Source organism: Nematolebias whitei, chromosome 17 (assembly GCF_014905685.2).
Source record: "Nematolebias whitei isolate Nwh7 chromosome 17, NemWhi1, whole genome shotgun sequence".
NCBI classification, from domain to species: domain Eukaryota; kingdom Metazoa; phylum Chordata; class Actinopteri; order Cyprinodontiformes; family Rivulidae; genus Nematolebias; species Nematolebias whitei.
In genome coordinates, this window is record NC_056514.1 from 34,390,957 (window position 1) to 34,401,441 (window position 10,485).

The following is a 10,485-nucleotide window of genomic DNA, read 5'->3' on the forward strand; positions in this document are numbered from 1 at the left end:
GGACATTATTACCTGCAGTGTTCCCTCAGTGCGGACTGAACTAGGCAAAAGGGCCTTCTCCTACTCCGCTCCTGTTTCCTGAAATATCTTACAAAAAGATCTCTCTCTCAACTTTGACCTCTCTAAGTGGCTTTAAGATTCTGTTGGACTCCTGGCAAGGACCAATGCAGACATGCTCCTGTTTTTAGTTTTCTACATTCGCCTTATGATCTAGCTTTTTTTTTTTATATATATATATTTTTGCCATCTTATTTTAATTTGTTTAAATAAAAAGTATATATCTGTATGCCTCTTTTATGATTGCCCATTGTTTTCATCATTCTTTGTTGAAATCAGGTCTCTCTTGTAAATGAGACCTCGAGGCTCAATGGGATTAACCTGTCTAAATAAAGGTTGTGTAGTTCATCCTGTGAGATGAACAAAACATTTTAATTTGGAGAAGCAGGCAAAAGTCTTCATCCATGTTAGGCTAATGGCCAGCCAAACCTGATTTTTATAAATTTTCAAGCCTATAAAACAACTTTAGAGCATATCTGTGTATTTTTTGTGTGTTTTGGCTGAAGTTTTGATTTCAGTGTTTACCAGACCATTCTTATCTTACTTCAATTCAGTGTGTTTCTCTTTCAGTTTACATCTTGTTCATTCTGTGTTTTGTGTTTTATTGTTAGTTGTTTGAGTATTCTTGTGTTTTCCCTGTGTCAGTTCTCATTTCATCCTCGGTCAGCTTCCTCAGTTTTTGTTTTAGTCGGCCTGTTCCCACTCTCCATCGTTTCAGTGGTTTCCAATATCTCATTATCTCGGCTCTGTTCAGTCTCCTGCCTTCAGCTGTTCATTACTGACCTGTGTGCCTCAATATCCTGATGCATGCTCAATAATCCAGGTAGAAAAATGTAAAAAAATTAAATCTGGTCCTCTGGACACTATTCCACTCTGAGGGTTCCTGGAACCTGACTGGTTTGTGCGTTGCTGCCTATGTTAATCAGGAGCTTTAAATGCTATAAATATATTTTATTTTATTTTATTGTCACTTGAGCAGCATCTTCCTCAAGCTCTGAGGATTGTGCAACTGGCTAAGCATTATTCTCATATTTTTTTATATTTGGTCCCTTTATTCCTTTTTATAAATGCCACACAAGACAACTGACTTTGTAAATTCTTCAGTTCACCTTTATTTCTGAAAATCCATTATAAACACTAGATTGGCTCATTTTAAACAGTTACACATTTGTTTAGTTTGTTTTGTAACCAAGTAACGTGTTATTTTGTGAACAAATATGAGTGGAGAGTAGATATATATAAAAAAAAAAGAATAATATTATATATATAAAAATAAAAGGAACATCAGCTGCATCCTTTTTATAAATTTCCCACATTATGGGCACAAATTACCGTTAAATGTAGTTTGTGCTTTTTAATCAAACTATAGTTGTGAATTACGTTTTGTAACCTTGTAAAATAGAAAGGCTAGGAATTTCTGCTTTGAGCATGGATAAATAGGAACGTGTGTGTTTATAAAAAGATATGTATTTGATTATTATATACAAAGTATTTCCCCCATACCATTGTCTTTTTAAACAGTTTGACATCTATGCACAGATGGCATCTAGTATTTAGGCATTTTTACAACTAAACTCTATTTCCATTTCATATTTATTCATTTTAAATAAGCCTTTGTTCCTGAGTCCATATTCTTATAATGGACATTTTAAAATCTGAGCTCAGCACTAAATTGTTTAGAACTGAGTCGAGATGGCTCATGCTGTGCCAGATGATCAGTTCATGCCACAGGATTGGGTGTTCAGACCGCCCTCCCCACTTCCTGTTTGTGGGATGATTTTGTTTTGTTTCGGTAATATAAAATTTCATCTCAGCTCTGATTGGCACACTCCCTGTTCAAGTGTTTCAGTGTCTGGATTTTCTAATCATGTTGCTGACAAACTTCCTTTTTCTGCTGCTTCTCATGGGTATGATTTATTATTATTATTATTATTATTATTATTATTGATATTGTTGTTTTTGTTGTTAAGCATACTTTATTATATTAAGTTAAACAATACGAGACAAATTCTGAGAAATTGTACAATTAAATATGGTTTAATAAATGGCATTGCTATGTATTAGATTTCATTTTTATTACAATAATAAGCACACACTTGTTGATACATACAAGCTGCATCTCTAGTGGAGAGTCTCGTCGGGGGACTGCAAAAACATTTTGTGGTTAACCGCCATCCCCTGCACATGTCTATCTGTAACCACGAGCCTCAGAATGACGTCTGAGTTTTCTTTAGATCGATGCGAAGAGACAGATTAAAAATGCATGAACTTCAAATCCAGAAGTAGGAACAGAAATAGCATGCAGAAAAGCTCAAGAAGTGTGATGATTTAAACCAAAAAAAATTTAAATTAATCAGTTGTTATTGTTGTATTTATGTGTATAAAACTGTAGACGGTGATACATCTGAAAAAGTGTGTAGTTATCAGGACGTTTTAGACTACCTGAAACTGACTAAAAGCAGCGAGCTGTTCTCCATGACCCGGCCTGTCAAAGACTTCACTAACCCCACAGTGGTGGCTCTGGAGGTTCTGCTGTATGCCATCCTAGATGTGGTAAGTGTTGGTCTTTTCCCAATATTAACCTGTATTGCTCAAAGGAGAGAGGAATAACTCATACAGATAAACTTTGGAAGGTTATTTGACCACAGAGAAGGAACCACAGCCGCTCTACATCTTGTCCCACAAGCACAAAATAAATGGAAAGAGTAATGCACATTCTCAGCAGCCCATTAAGGCTGAGTACACAAAGTGCCAGTTTCATTCAATTGTCTTTGCTCACATTACACAAATAAATTCATATTTATTGATAAAATAATGCTGAGGGACAAATTTCTTCAGGAAATAAGAGTTTAAGACAAGATGTAAAGTTATTTAATTTGATTGGTCTAAAACAGGTCTAACAGTTCAGTCAAAAGACAGTGAAGTGCATTTTCAGTCATTTTATATGCTTTTTGCATTCTTGTAATCTTTGCAGTGTGATATTTTCATCTCTAAATCATTGACCAAGTGTGCCTTTTTTTTGCAACCATCTCTAAAGGCAACATGAAAGCGAGTGACTCGTTAAATAAATAATAAAAAATGTGACGTATGATTAATTAGAAATGTAGCATTTTTTACTGCAATGCAGTGTGAATGCTAATTGCTGAATAGCTTAGCAGAAGAAACAAAAACCGAGTTAAAGGGAGAAAGCACAATACTAGCTAAATGCTAAAAAGAAAATTCTAGCTGAAAGCTAAAAGTTGCAAAAGCATTTAGCTAAAAATGTCAAAATGCTAGCTGAAATAAAAGTGTCAAAAATCCTAGTTAAAAGCCAAAAGCAAATTGATAGTTAAAATGTAAAAGCAGCAGGAGAAGACAAAATAGAGCCAGCATGCTAAAGCAGATATGTTTTTAATAAACTGAAGAAATCTCAGTTTCCATGGAGAAATCCTGAAGTTTTGAGTTTGAACCCAGGTTGCGTCAAGAAGGGCATCCAGAATAAAACAATTCCCAAATCTTTCATGCGAGTTTGTTGGATAAAAATATCCTCTATTCATCTTAATTACTAAAAGAAGCCACAAGAGGACATACACGTAAAAAGATATTTAACCGTTTTTTACTTGCAAGGACAGATTTTCACTCACAGCCTTACACAGAAGCATCATTGAAGCCCAGTCATGAGAATCTGCACCGGACTGTGTGCGAGAATAGTTTATATACATGCTTTATCTGCTATCACAGTACCCAGACTGTACTGATGTACATGATGACCTCGGTCTCCCAGCTGTACATGCAGGATCAAATCAGCTCCTTAGAGAGAAAAGAACTCTCTGAACTCACACATGGTTGTCGTAAGGGGCTGGTGCTGGTAAATCCAGGTGTGCAGGCAGGTAGTCAAGGACTCAGAAGGATATAAAATAAAGAATGTATTTACAAAACAAAAGCTGTTTGTGCAGCAAACTTTACATGAGTAAAAAGGAGTTTGCAAGAAGCAGACCAGGACATCACCAGTAGACAGGAAACGATGCCAGGACAAGGAGTGAGACAAACACACGGGCTTAAATACAGGAAACACCAATTAAACAAAGTGAAGGCACCTGTGAGTAATCACAGATGCCAAAGACAGAGACTGAGGATGCAAGACATAAACATGACACAAGATGGAGCCAGATACTAAGGAAACACAAACCTTATAAAGCTAGAAACAGAGGAGCAGGGGAACGCAGACATAAACACAACACCAGAAGGGAATAGACACCAAGAAACATAAACCACAACCCCTACAATGGTTCAACATTAATTTAGCATTAGTTTGTGATAAACATCCTTGACCTTGACCAAAATTCCCTTGACAGCGTTCATTCACACAAAAAGATTTTGCAAAAGAAAGCAGCAAAAGAAAATAAATGAATATATAATATAAATAAACATTTTGTAAAATATAAGTTATTGATCTGAGCCTTATCATATATCAATGGCTAAAATACCCTAAAGAATGCTCAAGTAGTTAGATACAAAAAAAAAAAACTTTAAATCTTTTAAAGTGGGCTTCTGTAAAAAAGTTTATTGATTATTTTTTTGGTTTTGTGTAATTTATGTGGATAGTTCTTGGAACAAGGTCAGTTTGGAGACATAAAGTTGTTAACTTAATTAATTTGGACCATATCGGCGAGAAAAAAATCAAAGTGGAACCACAACCAATGTGGATATGACCTAAAACAGCTCCAGTCTCATGCAAACTCTTAAAAACCTTTAAATCAGTTACACTTTTTTATGTTTAAGTTACATTTTTCATTCTCTGGCTTTACTTTTCATATTTGTTCATATAGAAAGAGATAGACCAGACGTTTGTTCCCTACGTTTGGATTATTTTGGTAAGTTTTAAATTAAAATAACATGTTTTTATTCTCCTCTTTCTCTCCTTCATTGTCAAACATCTTGGACATGTTTGTCACTAAATGATAACTTGTTTCTTTGGGTAATTTTGTAGGTCTGGCAGAACGATTACATTTCCTGGAATCCCAGGGATTTCTGTGGAATAGAAAATGTTAGTATTCCTACTGAGATTCTCTGGAAGCCAGATCTGACCATAGAGGAGATGTAAGTATGCACGTGCACCCTTTTGCTTAGAGAAATAATGATAATTTAAAAAAACTCAACTTGAAACATTAGTTGATTACTTCAAATTAAATAAGTGACTTGTACAGAAGAAACCAAAGGTATCACATGCTCTAAAATAGAGAGGGACACCCAATCTTTCTGCACGGTTAAAGCCTGCCTCTCTGATGGTATGGGGGTGCATTAAAGCCTCAGGCATGAGCAGCATTCACACCTGGAAAGGTCCCATCAATGCAGAAAAGCACTTGTGCTCCTAATCCAGGTGACATCTTTTTCAGGGAGCACTTTTTTTTTTTAAACAAAACATTTTGCTGTCATGAAATTTCAAATGAGCTTTTTGTGTATAATGATACAATTTCTTCGTTTCAACATTTGATACGTTTATTCTGTTCCACTGTGATAAAATATGGGTGTATGAGATTAGCAAATCATTGTGTTGTGCTGTTATTGATAATTTCACACATTAGTTGACACTAGTTGCAGTTTTTATATTTGCAGGTTGAGCTCACAAACATTTTTCAGTCAAGGACTAGTCCAGAAAAATACAATCCAACGTATTTATTTATTTATTTGTTTAATTATTTGTTTTCAGTATGTTTATGTACTTATTTACTTTTTAACCTGCCCATAAAGCGAAAGCGTACCTCCAATTTGAAAAGTGTATTTTGGGGAACTAAGGGAGTGGTGGCGCATAGGTTGGAGAAGGTGGGCTTGTGATAGGAAGAAGTCATCAACAAATTTTTCTGAACGGATTTGTTGGAAAATTATTCAGTGAAAATTTTCTTTTACACCATAATGGATACAAAGATGTTCAATATGCATAAATGTTTTGTTAAATGTCCAACTTGTTTTAAAGACACTGCACCTTTTGAATTCAGCTGAATATTATACTGTCAGTGTATTTTTCTTCCACAATATTCGACTGTGTCTACAATTTGTACGTTTCATTTATTATACAGGACACAAAAGGATACAGCCCCTCCAAGTCCTCATCTAATTATCATGAGCAACGGTAAAGTCCTTGTTCAGAACGATCAGGTGCTGGTCAGCACCTGCAGGATGCAGGTTTACAAATTCCCGTTTGACCTCCAGAGCTGCAACCTCTCAGTCAAATCGGTTGTCCACTCTGGTGAGCCTTCTGTGGGTTTACATTCTTTGTTTACTTCGTAACTAATTTGATCTCATTGCAGGTAGTTTTAAATAAAATGCAGTGCTCTTTATCAAAATGCGCTGAAAATATGTAAGAAAGTTATTATGACAATGTAATGCTCAGGTTGAAATACTGCAAATAAGTTTGAATTAAATGTTAATCTTCTTTCTTATGTTTAAACATTTATCTTTTAAAACCTCCGTTTCCTTGTTTTCTCCCATTTCAGTCAACGAAATAAGGCTCATTCATCACTTGAACTCCTCAGTGAGCACTAAGTGGTCGCGCCAGTTGATGCGCACGCAGTACGAGTGGCTGTTTGTGAACATGACCATCACCTCCAAAACGGTGTTTCCGTTTGGAGTTGAACAAGACGTGATTATTTACACCGTAAGTACCTGGGATATATAAGTTGTTTTTACAGAGTGCATGTCTTGATTAAAAGACAGTTTGATACATACTTAGATAAATGTTTGATATAATTTAAGGACAGTTCAATTGCTTTTATTTTCCATTCTTAATGAAAACTGAGTTGTTGCCATGTTGATCAAACCTTGAAAACCCAGAATATAATGCACTGTAATGCACAGTCTCATGCAATATTGTAAGATTTCACCCGTGAATGACTCGAAGATACTAAGACAACAAATATTAGAGCGATATCTCTAAAATCTACTGAATTAGAGTAGAATAGAATTCAGACTCATCCCCACACTGATGAGCCCTACCACTGTAGTGTCATTCACAGTTTTGGCCATGGTGTTGCTGTGGTGAGAAGGGGTGCAGTCATGTGTAGAGGGCATAGAGCAGGGGGCTCAACACACAGCCCTGGGTGGCTCCCCTGTTGAGGCTGAGGGTCACGGATGTGTGATGGCCCACTTGAACCCTCGGACTGCGGTCGCACAGGAAACTGTTTATCCATGTGCAGGTGGAGTGTGGAAGCCCCAGTTCCCCCAATTTGTTAGGGAGGGTGGTGTTGATAGCAGAGCTATAGTCTACAAAGAGCACCCGCACATCAAGGTTCAAGGTTCTTTATTGTCATTTGCATCACATCTGGTACATGAGGTGGAACGAAATTATGTACTCAAGGTCCCAGTTACACCCAAAAATATCAAAAATATCTCTTTTTCTCCAGGTGGGACATAGAAACATGGAGGGCTGTGCTTATTGCATCCTCAGTTGATCTATTAGGTCTGTAAGCAAACTGTTGGGGGTCAAGTGTTTGTGGGAGGTGTGGTGATGAGCTTTTCAAAACTGCATCACCACTGGAGTGAGAACAACTGGCCAGTAGTCATCTAGACTGGAAATTTGGGATTTCTTGGGTATGGGGGCAATTGTAGTTATAATTATTTAATATATGAGAATACAATAGTTATAATTTTAAATTATAGCCATGTGTTTTTTAACATCTGTTGTGGTTGACAGACAAATTGGATTAGCTGCAGATGTTCATTACTTGTAGATGACACATCAACTGATTATTTCCTGGAAGTTTCATAATTAAAATCTGTCCTGTGTTTCATGGGATGTTTTGGTAACAATCAGACTGTGTTGACTCCAAATAGTTAATGGCAAAATTATAGACAAGGACTTTGTATAATCTGTTAGCACTCAGAATATGTGTTGGAGATCAGTACCACACCAGATTTTAAGTCACTGTTTGTAAATCTGATTGGGTTGTAGCTGTCACCACCACAGCTTATCAACTTCAGCCAACACAAAAATAGAATTCAGCTCGTTTTAAAAATGAGTTAAAATTTGTTGTAGTCGTACCTGAGAGTCATCCCCAACAAATAATATGAGCGCTAACACATCACACGAGATCTTACTTTAAATTTATGTATTTGAGGTGGATAGTAATGTGAATTATTCAAGGGGTTTCATTGTCTGTTGGTTGCCACAAACAGTGGAGAGAAAATTGTGAGGTAAATATTCTGTTTATAACTCCTAAAGCGTCATAATTTGATAAGGCCAATCCCTAAATAAAAGTTTGTTTATAAGTAACATAACATTTGCACCTTACTGCAGCAAGATGATCAAATTTTTAACCATCATTTATCTGTTAAGGATTAAAATACCAAGATTTACTGATGAGATTAGAGGCTACAGTACAGAGTATCTTGTTTTGCTTTTATCAGAGATTAAAGAGTATGTAAGTACAATCTCCCACTTCCATACTCTTTCACAGATCTTCATGAAAAGAAGAGCTAAACTCTATATTGTCAACTTCCTGCTGCCCATCCTGTTCTTGTTGTGTTTGGACTTAGCCTCGTTCCTCATCCCGAACAAGGGAGGCGAGAAGCTCAGCTTTAAGGTCACCGTGCTGCTCGCCGTCACCGTGATGCAGCTCATCCTCAACGATATCCTGCCGTCGTCATCGGACAAGACCCCACTTATAGGTAAAATAATCCAAAAGGTCTGGTGCACTGTGCAGAACTCGGCTGTGCTGCTTATACTAAGCATATAGAAGTTTAGATGTTCACAGGGTTGGCAAAACAAGAGTAACTGATTATTACCATACGTGTTTGTGGGAAAAAAAAATTTTAAATGTTCACATGAGATATAAAAAGTGAGAAATTATCAGAGATGCATGATGGAAGTAGCAGCTGCATAATCCATGCGGTTTTTATTGAGTTATTTCCATTTTTAAAATACTCCCAATCTTTGTAGAATTGTTGTCAGATATTAATGTCTGGAGTGCATGAAAATGAATGTAGCAGAATACATTGTAGAATTGATGAGTTATGAATTATGAATAATTGTTGAGAGTTAACTCTGCAAAAGTATCCAATCAGCAACAGTGGTGGAGAAAGTACTCAAACACTGTACTTAAATAAACGTACAAATAAACAGAAAAAAATTACTTTAGTAAAAGTACAAGTACCACATTAACGTTTTTACTTGAGTAAAAGTAGTAAGTTCTTACCTTTTAAAATTACTTAAAGTATTAAAAGTAAAAGTATTTGCTGAATGTATTACCTATTTTATTTTTTATTAATCTTTATTTAACCAGGCAAATCCCATTGAGACCACAGATCTCTTTTGCAAGAGAGGCCTGGGCCTAACAGGCACGTTTTTGGTGGATGTACCTAATGCAATGGTCTACAATATCATTAAGTGTACCTACTGTATATATATTTTCTGTAATACGTTAATAGTGTTGAGCCATTTTAATGAACAATGCTGCAGATAATTCATGTTTTTATTGTGTTTACTCTGACACAGTTCACACTTGGACTTGTGATTCTGTGTCAGAATTTCAGGGATGACCTGCAGAGTTAAATGCCATTAAGCAAAATAAGAAAGAGGAATGATTATACCTTTTGAAAGTTTTTATTTAACACAAAGCAAAACCAAAGCAAAACCAAAGTGTCATTTTAACTGCAGTAAACACATTTAAGTAAAAGTTGTCTGCCTGAACAAAAGGAGCATTAGACACAACTAACAAAGGAACAGGCTCTGATCAGTTCAACTCCAGTTTCTCATCAACTCTAGTTAAAATACTGTCTAGTCAACCTTGTAATGGGTCAATAGTGAACAATATTTTAACTTCCTGACACCATTTTCAAAACTTGGACCCGAGTGTCGAGAAATTTGGAGACATCTCTTGTTTCTTAACATCATGAACTGACACATTTTAATATTTGCAGCAAGAATTTATTGTTCAAGTTCAGAAGAAGTTGGTTTTCAATGTTTTTGAGTCCAGTCTGGTTCTTTTGGGAGAGAGAATTTGTCCTGATGTACTGAACAGTCTTTCAATAGTCTTTCAATAGTCTTTCAATAGTCTTTCAATAATAAATAATAATTTAATTTGTAACGCACTTTTCATTAACAAAAATCTAAAAGTGCTACAGAGTGCAACTAAAATCTGTGATAAAATCAAATAAAATCATTGATAAAATTAACTAAAATCAGTGATAAAATCAACTAAAATCAGTGATAAATCAACTACAATCAATGATAAAAATTAACTAAAATCAATGATAAAATCAACTAAAATCAGAGATCAAAAATCAACTAAAATCAGCTATTGAAAATCAATGATAAAATTAAAATCAATGATAAAATCAACAAAAATCAATGATAAAATCAACTTAAATCAGTGATAAAAATCAACTAAAATCAGTGATAAAAATAAACTAAAATCAATTATTAAATCAACTAAAATCAGTGATAAAAATAGC

The 10,485-nt window shown here is 35.4% G+C and overlaps 1 protein-coding gene across 1 annotated transcript in view; it reads left to right on the plus strand.

The window, feature by feature from the left end:
- Positions 1-1,749: 1,749 nt before the first annotated feature.
- LOC119423545 (5-hydroxytryptamine receptor 3A-like) overlaps positions 1,750-10,485 on the plus strand; it is an 11,683-nt gene continuing 2,947 nt past the window's right edge. The window contains exons 1-7 of the mRNA XM_037690942.1: positions 1,750-1,825; positions 2,450-2,610; positions 4,866-4,910; positions 5,027-5,136; positions 6,114-6,283; positions 6,531-6,691; positions 8,490-8,700. Coding sequence (XP_037546870.1) covers positions 1,750-1,825; positions 2,450-2,610; positions 4,866-4,910; positions 5,027-5,136; positions 6,114-6,283; positions 6,531-6,691; positions 8,490-8,700 — 934 coding nt within the window. The remainder of the gene's footprint in view (positions 1,826-2,449; positions 2,611-4,865; positions 4,911-5,026; positions 5,137-6,113; positions 6,284-6,530; positions 6,692-8,489; positions 8,701-10,485) is intronic.